Source organism: Thunnus thynnus, chromosome 3, assembly GCF_963924715.1.
Source record: "Thunnus thynnus chromosome 3, fThuThy2.1, whole genome shotgun sequence".
NCBI classification, from domain to species: domain Eukaryota; kingdom Metazoa; phylum Chordata; class Actinopteri; order Scombriformes; family Scombridae; genus Thunnus; species Thunnus thynnus.
The window spans coordinates 24,309,228-24,329,687 of NC_089519.1; the positions used below are offsets into that span (position 1 = coordinate 24,309,228).

General features: G+C 38.7%; 1 protein-coding gene across 10 annotated transcripts in view; it reads right to left on the reverse strand.

Moving 5' to 3' along the window:
- Window positions 1-20,460, reverse strand: part of inpp4b (inositol polyphosphate-4-phosphatase type II B) — a 263,968-nt gene that overhangs the window by 11,816 nt on the left and 231,692 nt on the right. For all 10 annotated transcript variants that reach the window (XM_067584920.1, XM_067584918.1, XM_067584919.1 and 7 more), the window contains 9 exons: window positions 13,728-14,057; window positions 12,705-12,843; window positions 7,188-7,360; window positions 5,846-5,969; window positions 5,029-5,155; window positions 2,949-3,089; window positions 2,367-2,464; window positions 2,016-2,128; window positions 1,166-1,320 (listed from right to left, as the gene is read on the reverse strand). In XM_067584920.1, coding sequence (XP_067441021.1) covers window positions 1,166-1,320; window positions 2,016-2,128; window positions 2,367-2,464; window positions 2,949-3,089; window positions 5,029-5,155; window positions 5,846-5,969; window positions 7,188-7,360; window positions 12,705-12,843; window positions 13,728-14,057 — 1,400 coding nt within the window. The remainder of the gene's footprint in view (window positions 1-1,165; window positions 1,321-2,015; window positions 2,129-2,366; window positions 2,465-2,948; window positions 3,090-5,028; window positions 5,156-5,845; window positions 5,970-7,187; window positions 7,361-12,704; window positions 12,844-13,727; window positions 14,058-20,460) is intronic.

Consider the following 20,460-nt stretch of genomic DNA (forward strand, 5'->3'; position numbering starts at 1 on the left):
GATGTGTGCGATGTGTAAGCTTTTGCTCACATACTTTACAGTAAATGTGTGTGGGTGCAAGCTATTACTTTAACAACTTCTTTAGCATTTCAGTTCACCCAAATTATACCAATTATGTATACTTATTTTTTCTTTTTGCTTATATTTTCCTAAAATTTTATGTCTTTATGTGCTGGAATTTTCAGATATATGCCACTGTAAATTCTGCTGTCAGCCCAATACAGTGGAGGTGAACGAAATTTCATCTATACTCCTCAAATCACAGAATACATTTGAAAAACCAAACATAGTGTCTTTTCTTGAAATAGTGTTACTCTGGATAATCTACAGACCTCACTGTCAATCATTTTCATGGGAACAATTTCCTCTGTAGAAAACAGTCCCAGTTAAAACTGTTAACTGGGATCTATTATGCTCATTTCCAGCTCTATATTTTTATTCTGGGACTCCACTAGAGTAGCTTTGCATGATTCACAGTTCAAAAAACTCTTTATATAACTTATACTGGCTCTTCATGCAGCCCCTCAATTCAGCTTCTGTCTGAAACAGGCAGTTTTAGCTCCTGTCTCTTTAAGCGCAAGGAGCAGATGACCATATAAAGAAATCCGTCACAAGTTGATGTCAGCTTTGTTTGAAAGTAGAAAAAAAAACTGTTGGAAACCGAGCATTCAGAGCAGTGTGAAGCTGGTGATTTACATACCTACATTCGTTTAGCTCATTATTTGACACTTTGGCCACGTTTAACATGAATATCTGACATTATAACATTATATATATATGACAGAAAACAAGGAAAAACATAAAAGGTCCCCTTTAACAGTGAGGTCTGTGGATTACTTGGAGTAAGTGTGACATTGTTTCTAGGGAAAGACAAATTACCACTGAATTTGTTCAAATGTTAAATATGTTCAATGCTTTAAGCAATCACTAACAAGATTCCAATTACCTCCATTGTATTGAGGTGGTAGCATAAATAAGACGGATATATATCTCAAAACCTTGGCAAATAAAACCAAAACTAACTGCATGACTAGATTCCACTGGGTCTAAGTAGAAAAACATGTCTTCTTGTAATTTAAATGGCCCTTTAATACAGCATGAATGGGATTGGTTGGAACAATAACTTGCACCCATAATGGTTTTATTCTATCTTTTACTGCCTTACCTCCGCATACAGTCCAGAGCACGGATGAAGAAATCCTTGCTGAGCTGGTGTTCATCACGAAGGAGGGCACACTGCTCTAATGTGACAGACATGGATGTCCGGTCTTTGGCACTTTTACAGCTGGTGAACCTGATGCCATTCAACCTTCGACAAATCTAGAAGGAAGTGAAAAAAAAGATTCAATGTTTACACACATCAAGTATACAAAGAGTTTCCCTTTTTGTCAGTAAAAGTGATTGTTGCTATAACCAGACTTTGCCCGGTTTTTGTAAGAATTTAAATCTGTTTAAATTTAAATGATGATTAAAGATTTTTAAAACTATGTGATACATTTCACTTAGGTTGATATAACACTTTAATAGTGTTGGATACCTTCAATTATAACTTTTTCCTGAATTGAACTGACATAAAGTGCATTTCTGTAAAAATTAAAAATTGCAGCCAACAAAGATAATGATGTTAGGGCAATACATTTAGTTAGATATTACACAAAAAATGCCTTTTTATAATAGATTCTTCCAGTGACTTCTGCAAATCACATGCACTGTGACACATGTAACAATTCACAGATACTTAATATCAGGTCAAAGGGCAGCATCTCTACATTATCACCTTCTGAAATTCAATCCATCCTGCTCAGACAGGTACTTTTTGTTTGATTCAGGGCTCCATTAAAGCCCATCAATTATCAATATGTCAAAACAAGATTACAGCTGAGTACGTACAGATCACAGTTGGTTATGGGAGAGAGACAGTTTATTTATACGGATGAGAGGAAAGTATGTTCCTTATCAAGAAAGACAGAAAGGTATGATAATAACACTGCTGTTTAAAGGCAAAAACTGCTCACCGTTCCAGCAATCCATAATATCTCCACATTCTTCCTCTTCTTTGTGACTACATTCTGGCCCAGGGTTTCAAGTAATTCCTTTATGTCAGTCTGTGTCTGAAAACATGGTAGACCTGTTCATAGAAAACATAAAACACATTGAAAGTGACTGAGTCTTCTTGCTTTGTTCAGTGAAAATAAAGGTTTATATTGTTTAAATGTTCCAGAAAAACAGCCCACAACCACGTTCTCACTAATAAAAATACAAGCAGGTAGGACCTGGAACACAAGCCCCAGTATTTTTTAAAGATTTTCAAGGATGAAGAGTATTCGTCTTTGATTACAAAACAAAAGAACATTTTTTGCACTTACATTCTAGTGGCACCTTTTCATTTAATGATTTGTAATAGGCTTCTAACTTCTCAAAGTTCTTCTGGTTTATTCTCTCTTGTAGGGAAATATCTCCAAACCTGAGAGGATTACAGACAGAATAAGGGTAGTTATGGTGGAACATCATCCAGACACTCCAAAACACTTTTTTTAAAAACAGTTTACAGTCTTTTCTTCACTGTAACAACAATGCAGGGCAGTAAATACTGCATTTAGAGGAAAACTATATGCATTTTCATTAAATGTATTTGGTGGGAAAACCAAATAATGTGCTAACATTTAGCAGTAATTGCAATATATTTACACATTAAACAACTGTTTGCCAATCAGGGAAAGTAAGTATGCTTTTAGGGTTTTGATTATTATTTAGTTACATTTCTGAATACTTTGCATAGTATTTAATGAATGAAGGATAATGAGTAAGCCATGCATGGCTCTAGTTCTTTATCTGATATTGATTAGTTTAAGACCATACCAGCTTTGGTTAACATGTTCATATGAAAAGTGTTTTTCCTTGAGTGCATCGGCTTATCTGTTCTTCAGATTGAACAGTGTCTGCGGTACCTCTCTGCAATAGTTTGCTGTTCATTGATGCCCACGTTAAACAGCACCGGGAATACTCGTAGAGGCTTGCCTTCCTTGATCTCCTCTGGCAAGGTCTGGAAAACCAGTCGTGGTAATGGCACTTCTACAATGAAGTGGTCTCTGAACACAAGGAGAGAGGAAAAAAAGGAAAGGGACATTAAAAGAGAGAAAATGGTTAAACAGAAATTCAATACACTTTGCAAAGCTGTAGAATTTGATAAGTTTGGGAAGTTGCATAATTTGACACCTGAGACAGGCCAGAGCAAGCTGCAGAAAGAGAGACTAATGGTGTGTGTGCATGAGAGAAAGAGAGTGGAAGTGTGTGAGACAGATTGCCTAATAGAATGACATGGAGAGGGGTGGAGCAAAGGGAGTGTATCATCTTATCACACTCGGCATAATGTGCACAGTAGCCAGCTAAAATAAACGATCTTGACCTTGTTGTGGCAAATGTCTTACCAGTGAACTATTGTTGTACTGCAGGGAAGTGAGAGGATACGCATGATCCCAGTGACTTCAACAGCTCCCAGTTGACACCAAATGGCCAAGAGAATTTTATTCATGTGGACTAAAGTTCACTAAAGTTAGAGTGACTTCCTCATAACCGGCTGTATACTAGAGCTGTGTTGATTGGCATCTTATTACAAGGCATTTTTCCACTTAGTTGGGCCCAAATAGGGCATATCGTAACACCCCTTGAGCTTTGCCATATTTTTTATGCACAAACAAATATGCAATAATTATGCTCAGAGACTGTGTAGTAAATATTCTATAACAAGAAATCATGCAAATCCAGGCCCTGTGGTCTGGGGTTTGATTCACAGGCTGCAACTAGATAAAAAATAGAACAAGACACAGCAGACTATCACCTCTGATCCAAGTGGATTTGTCAATATCACTTCAAACTTGCTTATATAGTAATTACCACTCAAAATACTCATTTAATCTTTGCTTAGCGGTACACTCAATACAAGTATTTATCATTACACTCTGCATAAGGTCATATGAGTGCTTTTATATTTCACCTTAACACTTTGAAAATTGCATTTTCAGTATGGGCCAATATTTGATCTGGAATTTCTTGTTGTGAAAAAAGTCTGCCGATACAGATGGTTTCTGTCTGTGTGAAAGTCTGGCAAACAAAGTCTCAACATAAACGGATTCTTTGTTAAAAGGCAAATGGCTATGTCTGATTGTAATTAAGTTAATATTAGACTGAAACCTTTGTACAGTAAGGCTCGGTTATAAAGTGCAGTAAGAGACTATGCAAATCGAGTGTGTCATCGATGTGTCACTAAATCAATCAAACCTCATCAATCAGTCTCATTATTAAAAGAACCAAGTATTTCTATTGGCTGCGCATTTATAACACTTTTTTCGATAGAACTATGTAATATGGTGTTAATTATTGGGAAATATTTCTGACACACTACACATAGTTAGTACCCACCCATTACAGTTTTTAAGAAAGAACCACCAGGTGAAAATCACTACAAAGTTCTCACACACCATAAAGTCTTATTGACAGGTGCGTCAGATGTGAAAAAACAAAAAAATCCTGCCTACTGCCGGCCATTTGAATTTACTTTAATAAGGACATCTCAGTCCTCAGACCTTCATCAGGTACAATCATATGTCGTATGTATGTTCATACGCATATGTGGAATTTAAAAAAAAAAAAAATGTTCAAAGCAGCAAATAACCCGGGAAGAATACAGTAGACATACAGACTTTATAAGCATTTGTTGATTTCCAGTGGAAACTTGACAAAAATATGGTTGGGGTTAATACATTAATTAAAAGTGAACCAACAGACAATTTGTTCCTATAATTAGCTCCAAAATATGTAGTTCTCTCCGGTACCTGTCTATAAAAAACACAGTCACATGTCAAATCCATTCTATGACAACTGCCTGTACTTTTCTCTTAAAACATACTGGACCGCTGTTATTACTAACACAGGTAGTTTGGGAAATGCTGTAATCTCGATTGAACATTTTCAATTAAAGCACAAAACCAAACAAACATGCAAACCCAGAGAAATTGGATAATGTCTCACCGTCGGCCACACACTAAGGGCTGGAGGTCACTGAGGTCATCTGTCTTGGCCTCTGTAATCTTGAACACGACTCTCTGCAGGTCTGTGATTCCAACCTCCATGTCCTCCAGCATCCCAATCTCTTCACCTTAAACAGTTTGCACAGCAAGGTCAGAAGTGATCTAAATCTTGCTGGCCACACACAGCCCTTGTAGTTACTCAAAATGAGGTGAGTACTGCTCATATTTTGAAATGTCAGAAGGGTAACTGGAAAATGAAAACGATTCAGGAACTACCCATGTTTGATATTGATGTTGCAGAAGTATTATTTTGATCTAGACATGGATCATAAAAGTGGGGTTAAGACTATTAAGAAAGAAAGCTCTTCGCCCTTTTTTCAATTCTCAATTTTTCTGACTAATCCATTTCACGCAGTAATGCCAGCTACATTATGAGGTTCAGCAAACTAACGTGAATGAGATCATGGTGGGGCACGTAACTAGAATAGGTGCACTCATATTTTACAAGGGTGCACAATAGTCTTTTCAATTCAAATCTAATCTTGGTATCGATCTGATAAACATCTATCTCCCAGGACACTCTGCTTAACCTTTACTGGAAACATGTTGTATAAAACATAAAATGATATATGTGCCTGTCATTATGTACAAAAAACTGTGAGGTGAGTCATCACTTTGCTTCAAGTTGCTATTTGCTACAGCCTCAGTGACTCATCATATTAGTGGAGCTCACTTAAACCAAACATCACTCTGACTATTAGGTTTGGTGGAGGTTTTATGGTTTTCACATCTGATTGAACTCTTGCGGGTTTACTCACTATAGGTGCTGAGTAGGCTCTCAAACTGGGCCACCAAGCCAACAAGGTGAAGCTGCCTGAGGAAACCTTTGTCCTGCATTCCTGCATACAGCCTCATAACGAAACCACATGCTAAGGCTGCCAGCTGTTGAAAAAAAAAGTACAAACACACACACACACACACACACACATAAACACACTCTTGAGCCATATCTATTCTAAGTTGTTGGCACAAACAGCTAAGCGGCCACAAATAGTACAGTGGTAAGCCCAGAATTTTCCAGGTCCAAAATAGTAAAGCTGCAATACAAGAGCGAGGATGTCAAACAGCTCAAATACAGCTGCAGATGCAGCCTTGCAGCATCCTATGTCACAACTATGGATGGGTTTTCAAAGGACTTCTAGTATTAACCCCTGTGTCTTCTTCTAGATCCACCAGAGGTCCCTACCTGTCTCTCTGGGTGTTAGCTGGACCGACGTTGCTGCCTTTAATAAGTGATCAACCTGCCCTGCTCAATCAGTTCGCCAGTCTCTGGGTGTACTGTATATACTGTAGAGTCCCTTCACTTCATCAGCCAATGCTTAAGTGTAAAGATTATACAACTGAGCTTACAGCCAGAAATTTATGTACCTAGGTTTACCTTCTGTTGAGAGTTTTATTATTTTGTTCCTGCCTCTCTAAACCTTCCATAAATTAAGAGAGAAACTGCCTCAGTCTCCTGTCTGCTTATTGTGTCTGGGTCCTTGTTCTCTGCCACTCTGCCATTGTCAATATTTTTTGGCTCATGCACATTACATTTTGGTCTATAGGTACACCAAACTTCAATATGTGAAATGGATAAAAAGTGAAACCGACAGTTGCAGTAAATTTCTGTAGATGACATATTTTTACAAATAAAATACTTCAAGACGTATTCTGACAGTTTGAGATTTAGTGTATGTGAAATTTTGATAGTGTGTAGGAAAATGTTTCATTGTTGTTTGGCCATACTAGGCAATAGTATGTGTGTCAAAGTGCAGCATACCCAGCTGCTGCACTCTGGACTACAAAGGCAACACAATTACATAACAAACTGCTTTACAGCTCAACTGGCTAAAACGAACGTATCAAAATATTTCTCTGACATTTGCATTTACAAAGTGTAAAGATTAGCAAATATATCAAATATGTGATTGGTTTTGTGAACAGGGGGCATATATCATCAAAAACTTACTCAAGGTTTTAAAACAGAGCAAAGGAGAAGATCTAAGTTAAAAAAATCTCCTCATCAAAAGAACCAAGATAAGAAAATAACTGAAGAGAAATTTATATCCTCTAGAAGACCTTTAAAGAGTTGTTTATTATGTCAGTTTGGCCACCTACTGCCTGACTGAAGACCACGTCTCTCCTCTGTTGGAGGAGGAAGCCCTGTGGAATGCTGCAGGCTGCCTCCTGCAGGAGCACAAAGGTCATGGCTCTCTTAGCCTTCTCCACCACCTCCATCACGCACTCCTTTAACCTGGTCACCACAGGGCAGAGCTGCTCCCCCCAGTCGCCTGCGGAAATAAGATGGGATAGGGACAAGGAGGGGTGGTGGTGGTGTAGACAGAGATGGAATGACAGTTATGATGTGGTTTTAGATTAAAATGTGTCTTCACACTTGTGTTCTCAGCCAGAAAAAACAGGCGGCTTATCTGTGAGGTGAAACCGGTTCAGCCATTAATCTTTCATTGAAATGAGGAGGGTTTATGGGAAAGGAAAACGGCAAACAAAAACAAACACAAATTACAAGCTGTTAAATCAAAAGCATGAGCACAGGCAGTAAAATGTGGCAAATGATTAGCAAGTGAATTCATAAAACACAATAAAAGATTTTTTGTCAAGGTTAACACCTTATATTTACTGCCAAAATACCTCACACACTGTTCTGTAGATCATTACTTTATTAATGTGACGTCATTACTGTGAAAACAGGATGTCGGGGGTAGATAAGAAGGATCATTCTAAGGTGGGATTCAATGGTTGTGCTGCATGTCACCGCGACAGGGTACCAATTGTTAGTTGGTGGCAAGAGCAGAGAAACAAGCTTAAATATTTAAGTATGGAACATCAGTCATGTGATAACAGGTGTTTGTGACTTCTAGTGGATGACTTTGTCCCTTTCCACAAGTTTCTGTGTGCGTGCAAGGCCTTTTCATATTTTCTGCAGACACAGACGCACTCCACATGTGCGCACTAATAAACAGGGTTGCAGTGTGATAACTTTCCAGAGTTGTGAATATTACTACCGTACAGTGTTTTTCTGATCAGTCTTTAAATGCAAGATCATATTTCATCGGCTCACCGACACTTTAAACAGCACGCACGCACCAATACAGTCCCTTGTATTGTTTTACACAGGACCGTTTTCAGCGAGGGCGATCCATAAGGGCTGCTTTATTACAAACAATTCCACCATATAAACCTGGAATCTGTGTGTAACAGCTGATCTCTTTATATACAGTCAATGGTTTAGATGTGTAGCAGAACACAGAACATTAATTACCATCATCACTCTCTCAATTTAAAGATGCACTTATAGTTTCTGCTGCTGTATGATGCTGCAGATATTTATTAGAGTCAAAGGAAAGAATCTGACACACAGCAGCGGTGAGCAACAAATAGAACATCAGTACTGATGTTTCTGTGAAATCCTGGATACATTCAATGACACCTGAACAACATTAATGTAAAATTCAGACATTAATCTGACATGTTTCAGACCTGCCTGAGTTACATTAATAGCTGTAGCCTATTCTGACGGGCATTGCAGTAGATTATGTTATAGATGCTAAATACTAGAGAAATAAAGAAGCAAAATACATGGAAGTTTGTGATTGTGGAGAGCTCTGTGTGTGCGCATCTCTGCTAATTAAAGCCATGCAATTTTAGGCTTTAATTAGCAGCAATACTGAAGCAGTGGCAGCCTCAGACCCAGAGCTTTGGCACTGTGCTCAGAGCTGTTGTGTTCACTGTTGCTGTTGACATGAACACAAACGAGATGTGTTCTTTTCACAGTAAGTGTTGCAATATAAGGGCATTTGAGGGGATACAGTGATTTGTGACTTAAAAAGACTGTGGGAGGAGAGTAAAGTGGGGGGGCCAATGGCCTCTTGGCCCCCCTACTTCCGGTGTCATTGGTTATGACATGGGACAGCTGTAGGGAACACTACATCCATAAAACAGCAAGCATTCAGAACAAGAGACTGAATGAGCACCGGACACAGACAACGTCAACTGTCAGTGAATATTGGACCAAAACCAGCCACTGGGAAGATGTCAAAGTCATTGACCAGGAGTCAGTGGACCGTCGGAGAAACATCAAGAAGCACATTCACATCAACACTAGAGACCATCTTTGAAAGGAGACAGTGGTTATGATCTCCCCTTATATATAATATGACCATGTGTTACCATGTGATCAGAATTACATTCTTAGGTCATGTGATGACAGCTGAACCATCTCCATGACAACTGAGATAACTTCATTTTCTGGTGAAGACTGAGATGCAGTTGAAAGAACCAGAAAAAGCGAGTAAGTGGATCATAACTTAAAATTAGAAGTTAAAAAGGTAGAGAATGACCTGAGTTTACTACTCTATTGTTTCACCATACAGCTGATATATACAGCATTTTGTTTACCAGCCACATAAGCTTTCAATTCAGATCTGCATTAAGTGGTATATGCCATTTGTGGGCTGAAATTGAATTGTATCAAATGGAATATCAGAAAAGAAGAGTGGCTGTTTGATTTGGTAGTAGGAGCCAAACAAATAACAAAAAAAGGCTTCATCTGTGAGATTTCATGTTCACAATTAATAGATGAAGAATGAGATAATCATTTAAGACTCAGTTACATTTAAAGCTGGGGTAAAGTTCACACTCCATACTAATAGAATACATTATGTACAAAATACTAACTGTCATGTCTTGATTTAATACCTTTTTGTTTTCAAAGATCTTCCTGGAGTACATTTAAAAAACATTTTTGCAGCAGTGATTAGCTCATCTATTTTCTCCTCAGGACACTCAACAGCACACTCACAAAAATCAAGCAGATTCAGAATGCATACTGACCTTTTGTTGTAAACTTAACTTTGTCACACAACATACTAAAAACCTCCTTAGATTTAGTATGTAGTGTTGAATTGGGTCTCAGCCATAGTGTGATATTTCTTAGTGTCATTAATATTTCCTCCACTTCCATTTCTTCCATTCAAAACAAGTTTCTAATGATCTCCTCACTAACCAACAGGGGGCAGTGTTGGTTAAGTAATGTCCCAACTGAGTTTTCCCACCGTTCATTCTGTTCAGGTTCAACATATTAAAAAGTTTGGGTTCTTTTGAGGGGGGGGGGGGGGGTGTCAGTGTGGATATGCCTGCACACAAGCAAGCACGCACACACACACACACACAAACACACATGCACACATCAGGCTTGCCCTTGCCTTGTCAGAGAAATCATGTCTTATCTCTTTCTGCAAATACCGCCTCTGCAGAGAGAAGGAGGAAACAGAACTCCAACTGTCATCTCTTCACCAGCCCACCTGTCCAAACATCCAAACCCCCACAACGCCTTGTCATCAAAAGCCCGGGCTTCACCGGTCTCAGCTAGGAGATAAAGCCTCTCTCATTATTCAGTCCATGTTTGTATTTAGACAAGCAGATGACCACTTGCTCTGAGCCTGTTCAGCGTCTTAATAAAAGGTGCATGGGGGGGTTCAGCTTATCTTCCAGCCTGAACACAATGCGGATGGCCTTGTTCTTACGTGCAAGCTCACTTGGACAGACAGACACAAAATGATACAAATGCACCTACACTTTCACAGATGCTTGAGTGTGTTCGCATGTGCATTCGCCTGGGACACACACTCTCTCTCTCTCTCTCTCTCTCACACACACACACACACACACACACACACAGAGCCTCTCCTTGTCGCCTGGTCAGACTAATGCCGCTGCTCTGTGTGCCAGTTGGCAGCTGGAACAGGCTGGGCACTTGTCTGGCCACAAGCTTGAGGCTGGATTTCATTGGACGTAAGGGAGGACTGGGCAGCTTGCGGTCAACAGTGAATGGCTCTGCATATCAAATATCGCTTTCATCCACTTCTCTGGCGACAAGTTTCTCATTTGCTAATGTTTAAACAACAAGGAGCCTCTGAGTCGGAGCTGAGTCTCGTGTCACTCCTTTCAACTGAAGCTACAGTTATACTGAAAAACACTCACTGTTCAGTGTAATTTCTGTCACAGGGTAACTTTTATTTGATTCATATAATGTTTAGGCTAATATACTCCTATTAATCTTAAATTAGCTGCTGTTTTGTGACGGGATCAAAAGAGGAAAATGTCACAGCACAATACTATCACGATATGTTGCCAATGATAATGATGGACAATAATTTACTGCTGTATGTAACTGAAGAGAAAGAACAACCTCTAAAATGAAATGATAAGTGTTCAATAAACAGGAATCAATCATTAACTATTGAAACAAAAAAACCCACAACAAACTGTTGTAAATTTTATTCTGCATATTTCAGACAGCGAGCTCCAGAGAGGTATTTGGATTATCCGCTGTGGGTAAGTATAAAGTTAAGTGCATTAAGTTTATCATAAATACTAAGCTGACTTTGGGTTCTGATTCTGCTGCTGAGGAAACTGACAACAAAATTTGTTTATACTGAATTAAAGCCCTAAAAATTCAAATTTAAAAACCAAAAACAACTGAATAATATTGTGAAGGTGTTTTTTGTGTGTGCTTGTAATACATGAATATACAGTGTGTATGTGTGAGTTTATGTATATATATATATATATATATATATATATATATATATATATATATGTGAGGATGTGTGTAGATGTATGCACAGTATGTAGGTGTAATACATATACAGTACTGATGTATGTAATATGCATATTTGAAAAAAAAAAATCATGGTGTAACTGGGTGTGGACTCCCATGGAGTGGGGCTCGAAATGTTCAAACATATCAAGTTGAAAAAAATTTAATAATTTTGGTTTATTATAAAATGTTTTTCTTCTTCTTCCTACAGTTTAATGTTTGAGCTTCACTGTGCAGAATGATTTATGTGCAGAGTTTGACACTAGAAGACTGTTTTCACATTCATCTGCTGTAAGAGGAAAGTTTGTCTGTGCTCATTGAAAATCCAATCCTAAGCGGTGGGCCTTCGATCATGATTTGTGACATCACAAATAGTTTGGAGCCAATCCTGGTCTGATATTTCCCTTAAACCAGTGTGATGTGGAAACTTGAAGCCTCTGATGCACATACACTGAGAATGGATTTAAACCGTGAAGTCAGAGACATCTTCTGTGAAGTAGTTAAACTTTTGAAATGAAATATATTTGCATATTTATAGACTCTGGAATATTTAATGAGCGAGAAGGAGTAGATGCCATTTTAAGGATTTTAACATGGTAATTCTACTTTTTTTTGTGGAAAGACCAAATCAGACACACAGTTATGTTCCAAGCAGAGTATTTTATATGACTTAATACATGTCTGGGTGGGATCTTTAAGAAGCTATTCTGGTATAAGTTATATATTTTAGCTCAATTAAATATAGGATAAGCGGTTTGGAAAACGGAGGGATAGATGGATGTTGCTGGGCAACAATAATAAAGACTGATTGGAAATTTCAATACTGAGCAGCAAACATCAGTGTCCTATCAGCTAAAAATATTTTTATAATGGTACAACAGGTATTTGAATAATGGAAGTCACACAGATCACCATAAACATAGACAAATGTTTTTCACTGAGGTTACAATGATTATACTTTAAGACTTACTTTATAAGATTAAAAAAAACTGATTAGAAAAAAAAAGGTTATTTACCAGGGTTGTGTGAAGTGATGACATCTGCTAGCTGCTGCTCGGGGACTTGCTCCGGCTTGCTGTTGTCTTCTTCCTGGAGTTTATCCACCATGGCAATTACACAGTTGAGACATTTGGCTACGTTGGCCCATACTCTGTCCTAAAAGAGCCAAATACACAATCAGCAGTCAGATCAGCCCCACCAATTAGATTCCTCTTTTCGAGATATTGAGATAGAGAGAGACTAAAATGTGTGACAAAACTGAAGCTGAAATGCAGAAGCATTAAAACCATAAAAAAATGATTCTCTTATGTCTAAAAAAAACAAAGCAGAAAGCAGCATTTCCCTTTACAGTCTAAACTGGCTTTGTGTCCAGAAGGTCAAAAGGAAATAGCTGTCTGGATATTCTGAGGTTGCTCTCAAAGCGTTTCCATTGTTCCCAGCTTTCTCTTTCTTTTGCTGAGTTCTAACTTTTGACTGGTGGATAAATGCTTTCACTTTTGTGCGTGTGTCAACAAATATGATTGTGCAAGTGTGGGTGGGTGTGTGTGTGTGTGGTGGAATTGATTTTGTTCTTTGTTGCTTCAACAATATGGTTTCAACATGTTTTAAACGGTGAAGAATATTTTGAGAGGTAATTAGGCATTGATGTGAAAAAAATCATAAACTCCTGCTGTCAGTGTGGCAGATGCTGTCCTCTTCTCTCATCTACACAAACACACACTAGAAACCAATAGCCATGTGCACTTCAATGAAAAGAAGCAAGATGGCTTAGACACTCGATAATCTGCAGTGAGTTTGTCACGATGAAATGTTTAAACTCCTTGGAGAAGAACAAGATATGAAATTAAATGTTGTGAGTAATTTCAATTCAAAAATATTTGCCTTAAAAAAAGTTTATCTGTAATTCAATGTGTAGTCTACTATGAGGTCCAGCAGTAAAAAAGCATAGAAATTGTATTTAAAACTAAAAACAAAATCAAAAAAAAAAAGCAGTCAGATTTAGAGATTTCTTAATGACTTAGAAAAGTAGTGACACTTGCCCATTCCTCCTCGTCGTACTCTTTGTGGTGCGGTATGGAGTCTTGGTGCTTCGGTGGCAAAGCCCCACCATCTCCTCTAGCTTGTGATCCCTCTACGTTATTACACATCACTGTGCTCTCAGTGACCGATGTGGCCGGACTGTGGCCTGGAAGCCCCTGGACTGGGCTCTGATTCTGATCACTGCCTTGGTGGATGTGGCCTTGATGTTGGCCTCCCTGCATCGGGTTTTGCTTCTGGTTCTTGGAAATGTACCCAGGCCTCGCTGCATGCAGTGCTAGCAGTGCACTCTTGACCAATTCATCCTTAAGTGTGTGAACAAATTGTTCTGTCTGTAGCAAAGACAGAGAAAGAGATATTGGGGGAAAAGACACATATTAAGAGTTATTTTGTGATAGCACAACAAATGAAAATCTAAGTGTTGAAAAAGCAAAAGTAGACTGTAGAATAAGTGAGGGAGATAGAGAGAAACTGTCACGCTGGTGGAAGAAAATACAGGAAGAAGTGAGCTTGGCAAAGGTAACTATTTACAGAGGAAGTGAAAAGAAACAAGGAAAATGAACACACTCCTTTGCCATAAACTAGCTGCTCTCCATTACCGCAGCACAGCCAGTGAGCAACAAAAACAGCAACAAACAACAAACAATTCAATTACTCCTCCTCCAGCCTGCTCCTCCAAGGACCACATCTCTTTTGATCTCAAATTCACCAGCTACTGTAAGTTGATGATGATCCCGGTACCAAGGAGCCTCGTGCTCGCTGCCACCACTGCGTAAAAAATGATAAGGGCTCTCAAGAGGAATTGAGTTAGCACAGCAATAAGCAATTCTATTACCACAGCAAAATGCAGTCTAACAAAACACACAAGTGAAGCTCTCCGTGAAAAGAAACCTGCAAGGTCATTATATACATACTTTGCCACACAAAAACTCCTCTGGCTCCTACCCCCCTGATGTGGACAGAATAGTGAGCTTGTCTACCAGATATTGTGCAGACAGCTTAATCTGCAAAGAATTAGATATCTGTGAAACAGAACCTCAGACCAGTCCTGTCCAGAAGCTTTGTGTGGATTTCATTAGACAATGGCCCCTTAAAACAAAGCAATGTCTGCTTTTAATCCCTTGTAACAGGCTGCATGTGTAAATGACCTGTAGTTTCACTGATTTTCACTTTTGTTTCATTCGAGGTATTATCCATTAACCATCCATCTCATATGAGAAAGGCAGATTACAGATATTTTTCATGACCAATTAAAATAGAAATCAACAAACCCAACACCAACAAGAAATAAGAGTACAAGCAGATTAGAGATACCGGGAAAAAGAAACGTAATTTTGTGTAGAAGAAATTATTTATTTCTCCCCTCCTATCTTGTTCATCATATCGTGACCCCTAAGATTTATTTTACAGCCCTTTGGGGAATCTTGACCCCTAAATTGGGAACCATGATCATAAAATTTTATGTAACTGAATGTCTGCCACAGTTTTTTTATATGAAGCTTTGGTGAAAGTTCATCTTTTCTCTCTCATTTTGCCTTTATTCCTCTACAGGTGCTCTAATCTTCTCTGTGACTCCCACTTTGCCAGACAATCTCTTACTTTCAAAATTCTGACCGATTATCTTTCTGCACAATCAATCAGGGGGATCCTCCAAGATGATGAGGGAGATTCAACCGAGAGTTTCCATCATATAATGTAGAGATGGAAACTATGATTCACTTTGTTGATCATATTGTTTTGTTCAGTTCAGTTCAGCTCAGTTCACTGCCTGTCTTTTAACTGTGACTGTCTTCAGTTCAGTAGAAAGTTCAGTCTGTTGCTGGTTCAAACTGTTTGTTCAGTTTAATACAAAACTTGTCCCATAACAATCGTTGTTTGCAAGGTTAATAGTTCAGCAGGCAACTATTTGCAACAGACTTATTCCATCATCGTTTCCATTTATTTCGCGGTCTTTCACTAAGTTTATGCAGCTTCATTCAGGCAGGAAAGGAAGTCATTTTATAGTCACATGCTCCATACACCCTCCAATGTCCACGGCCTATCTCTCTCAATAGGCTGCTCATATAAACATTTGACATTCAGCTCTTGAGTTCTGCATCTTTACTGCTACACTGCCTGCAATCAGAATTTGAACTTCCTCCACTTCCCCATCCTCTTCCCGTATTAGCATTTAGTTGTATGTGAATTTTGAAGATTTCTTTTCAATATATGTTCATGTTCATTAAATGTTGTGTATCTCAGGTTTGTGAGCTCAGTGAGCTCGGCGTCAAGCTTGGGCAGATTTGTTCCAGAGCATCACATGAGCAGAGTCACACCCACAAATTAAAATGTAACTGTTACAAGAAATGGTTTAACCTTGACGTTGAGTGTTTTCTTTGAAATACAGTAAGTAGGAAGTAATCACGGCTGAGCTGACAACAGTGCCTTTAGTCACCTGTGAGGGGTGATCCATGGCTAAAAGATTAGCTTGTACACATATTGAAAACCTCTTCCATCATCCATCTCTTGGCTTTACTCCACTACCACCACCATTGTCTAGACTCTGGGGGATGATGCTGTATCTCCTAACATCATTTTGGTGTACGCTTAATGAAGATACTTCACATCGATGGAGTCTATTGTTATACACTTCCAATCTCTCTTTATTGAACTGAACTTCCCAACATTGACTTGTTACTTCTGTTTCTTGGACCACTTTTCATCAATCTGACTGAGTGTAGCCATTACTGCAAAGAAACTGCTGACTTGCTTTTAGAGTGAATCTTTCACACTGTTCCTCTTATGAGTCAGCTACAGTGTGTTTCAGTCATTAAATAAACAACACACTTACTGGTCTATCTGAGCGTGGTTTAACTGTTTTGCTCTTGATTTAGAACATATAAAAAAGTAATCCACAATGAATGAGCCATTGGATGAATGTCTGAGCAGAGAAAGCAAATGAAGACTACACTTAAAAACATCATTTTGTTTAATTCATATCCATTTTAATTGCCTTGTATGGATCCAAATGAGGTTCCATTACTGTAAGTCAATGAAGTGAGAGCAGAAATCTATGTATAAGACGACGTGTGTAATTGCTCGAGAACAGGCATTTCTGCTGGAATACCATTCTGTGATGCACACAATCGTATACAACTAAGTAAACACGATTAAAAAGATGAAAATGTCCAAATGACTAAAAAATGAGCCACGCTTGATTCAGTAACCACAACACTTAACAGGAACTGGGAATTCAAAATGTAAATTCATATTCAAATTGAACTCTGCTTATCTGACCTCAGTGTTAATTTGCAATCTATGAGACCATGTATTATTCATCATCTTTCCAGAGATGAGTGAACAAAGATACACACTGTATTTAAAACAATCTGGGTCATATTTGCACTTCTTAACCACAGAGCCACAGAAACCATATATTTGACTATGCCAGAGCTCCTCATGCAATACATCAACTTTTTTTTTTTTTTTTGTCCTAGAGCTCTTATTTGGATATAAATACAATTCCTGCCGTTTTGTTGTGGATCAAAGTCAGTTGATTACATTACAAATTAAGAGTATCAATCAAACAAGACACTGGTACCACTGGTGTGCAAGCTCCCTCTTGTGGTATGTGGAGAAATCTCAGAAATAGTTAAAAAAAAAAAAGAAAGAAACAAAATTAATTTAAAAACATGTAATACTATCAAAATATGACTACAAATAAAAAATACTTTAACCATGAGATCATTGAAATGGGATTTAAAATAAGTTTTTGCCTTTCCTGTAATATTTTTGTTTTGAAACAAAAATAAGTGTTTGCACGTGCTACTATCCTGCTACGTAGTCGGGTAGAAGCATGTGAAACATCCATGATTAGTTACAAGCTAAACTGCGATGGAAAGATAGTAAGCAGAGGTAGGTAAAATGATGAATGGTTCAAAAACACTACAATCGTGACTCCAAAAAGGGAACTATTAGAGAGAGAAATGCGGATCAGGAGGTGAATATTTGGAGCAGCCTTTTAGAAACTGAAGTGCACGACAGTGAACTGAGCACAAGTGCTAGTGGCTACTTCAGCAGCACCAGTGAAGTCTCCACAGCACCTGCTAGAAGCAAACGGCGCAAACAGTAAGGAAATATGACTCAAGTTACATCAAATTTGAATTCAGCTGAAAGACAAACCAGTTGATTTTTTTCAAAGAAAATGTGACTAACTGAAGCAGTCCAAGTCTACAATTCAACTGTGTTACACCTGTAGCCAAATCATAGGAAGCTTCGTATCATGCCAGCCTCTGCACAGCGAAAGCCAATAAGCCACACACAATTGGCAAACAACTATGTCCACCATTAGCCAAAGAGATGACAGACATCATGTGTGGGGAAAAGGCTGCCAAACAGTTAAACTTGGTGCCACTTTCAAACACTACTGTGTCGCGGAGAATGAACACACTGACTGAGCGCATCAACAATAGTTGCTATTATTCAATCCAGCTAGATAAGACTATTGATGTTGCAGATTTGACCAATTTGCTTGTGTACGTCACATATGAAAATGATGGTGCAGCTCAGGAGGAATTTCTGTTCTGTCAATCACTGCAGACTAGAACAACAGCCGAGCACATATTCCAGCTCCTGAAGGCGTTTGTCTGAGAGAATGGGCTCGATTGGAAAAAGTGTGTTGGAGTAAGGTGGCTATCAAGAGGGAAAGTGCTTTCTGAGCTTTTTCGAATTGCACAAAGAGGTCCAAATGTTGTTACAGGACAAAAGCTTCCCTTTATCAGATGTTTTGAAGATACTGTGTGGCTCAGTCAATTGGCATACTTGTCGAACTTGTCGAACATTTTCTCTCATTTAAACGAACTGAATTTTTGTTGTGCAGGACAAAATCAATGCAATGCTGAAAAACATGGAGTTTTAAAATTCAAAGTCAAGGCAGGTGATGTTTCAGCTTTGCTTTGGAGAGTTTTCTGTCTGACAAGAACTTGACCCTTGTCTCTGATGGAGTCAGGGACAACATCGTTAAGCATCTCGTCTCAACAACAGTTCCCTGAATATTTCCCAGTGAAGGCTGGAGCGAACAACTGGATGAAAAACCTGTTCAGCATCAAAATCTCTGAAATGCCCAAGGACTTCACTGTTGGTGAGCAGGAGAGTTTAACAGAATTGTTTTGCAATGAAACATTGAAGTCGGCTTTCAGAAGTCAGTTGTTGTTGGACTTTTGGATACAGCAACATAACGAATATGCTGTGCTTTCGGACAAGGCTGTGCCCTTTCTCCTTCCTTTTGCAACCGTATATCTGTGTGAGAAAGGCCTCTCTACACTTGCTGTCATAAAAACAAAATACAGAAGCAGGATGCTGAGCAAAACCTGAGACTGAAACTGACCTTGATTGACCTGTGATGTTTGCAGAGGCAGGCGCACCCTTATGTAAATTTTCAATATTCTCACTTGCTGTGTGTGCGTGTGTGTGTGTGTTTGTGTGAGGGGCTGCTCCTTGTGTTGTTTGAAAGTTGTGTGGAAGACTTTAAGTGCCAATTCTAATGCTACCCCTTTGTACAGTGTGGCTGTTGCTGACAAAAATCAACAATAAATAATATGTTAGGAATATATTTGCCTCCTTTGTGAACTGTGCATAGCTGTATTTTAATATTGGTCATAATGGTGGTACTTGGAGAGCCAAATATTTTCTGAGGTGGTACGCAGTGTAAAAAGTTTGAGAACCATTGCTCCAAGATAAGGATCTACAGTGAAGGGAAGACATTTTAATGATACACTGGATATTGTGTTCAAAGTGAGATATCAGAGGTGCACTCCTCTGGGCAAAAGAGAAAAGTGCGGCAGCTTCATTTTCTTACCAAAGCAAAGCCAAACCAAAGCAACTTTGCTCCTACACGTGCAAAAACTATTCCTTAGCATAGCTCTTCCCCGGCTACCTGTTTTAGAGATCTGAAACACTCAATATCCCCGGGGAGAAATTCTGTTGCTAGTCTTTCTTCAATATATCTGCTGATGTGATCTTGACTGAGCAGTAGTGCAAGTCAGAAAATGCCTCCGTGGACTCCAACTGATAAAAAATAAGTTATCTTTCATCTTAAAAAGAAGAAAACTAGGAATCTATTCACCCCAAATCGTTTCAAATGGTTTTACCCTGAAGGACAAGGGGATTTTGGCTGTGTTAAAAATAGAGCTTTTTCACTCAACTTCACTTGAGAGGTGAAGGGAGGCTGAATGGATAGAGCTGGTCAGATTCCAACAGCACTTGGCTGTGAGGACACTCTCTCTACTGCGTATATGACCTCTATACACCATATAATTTAACATAATCATGCATAGACGATCAAACTCCAGCTCTTTTCAGGTAAGTGTTACAGCGAAGACATATAACTTGTCCTAGGACACAGCTGGAGGGAGGGGAGATGCGTTGCAATTGCCTTTTCTCTGTGATTATCATCAGAGTGAAATTATTATTGTCATCATCAACAGAATCATCACCATATACATAGAAGCAACAGCGCATCTGCCGCACCCAATGCTAATCAAAATGAACCCGGGAAAAGTACTCTGGAGTGAAATATTGAATTGGGCCTCGAGTCAGGTGGTCTGAACTAAGAAGGAAAAAGTCAGAAGCGGCAAGTACTTGATAAAAAAAGGTTCTTACATCTCCCTGATTTTCTCTGGAGGTGTCTCATCTTTCCCAGATTCTCTGAAAATGTGACTCACTGTACTTATTGAACAAACTTCACACTGACTGCAG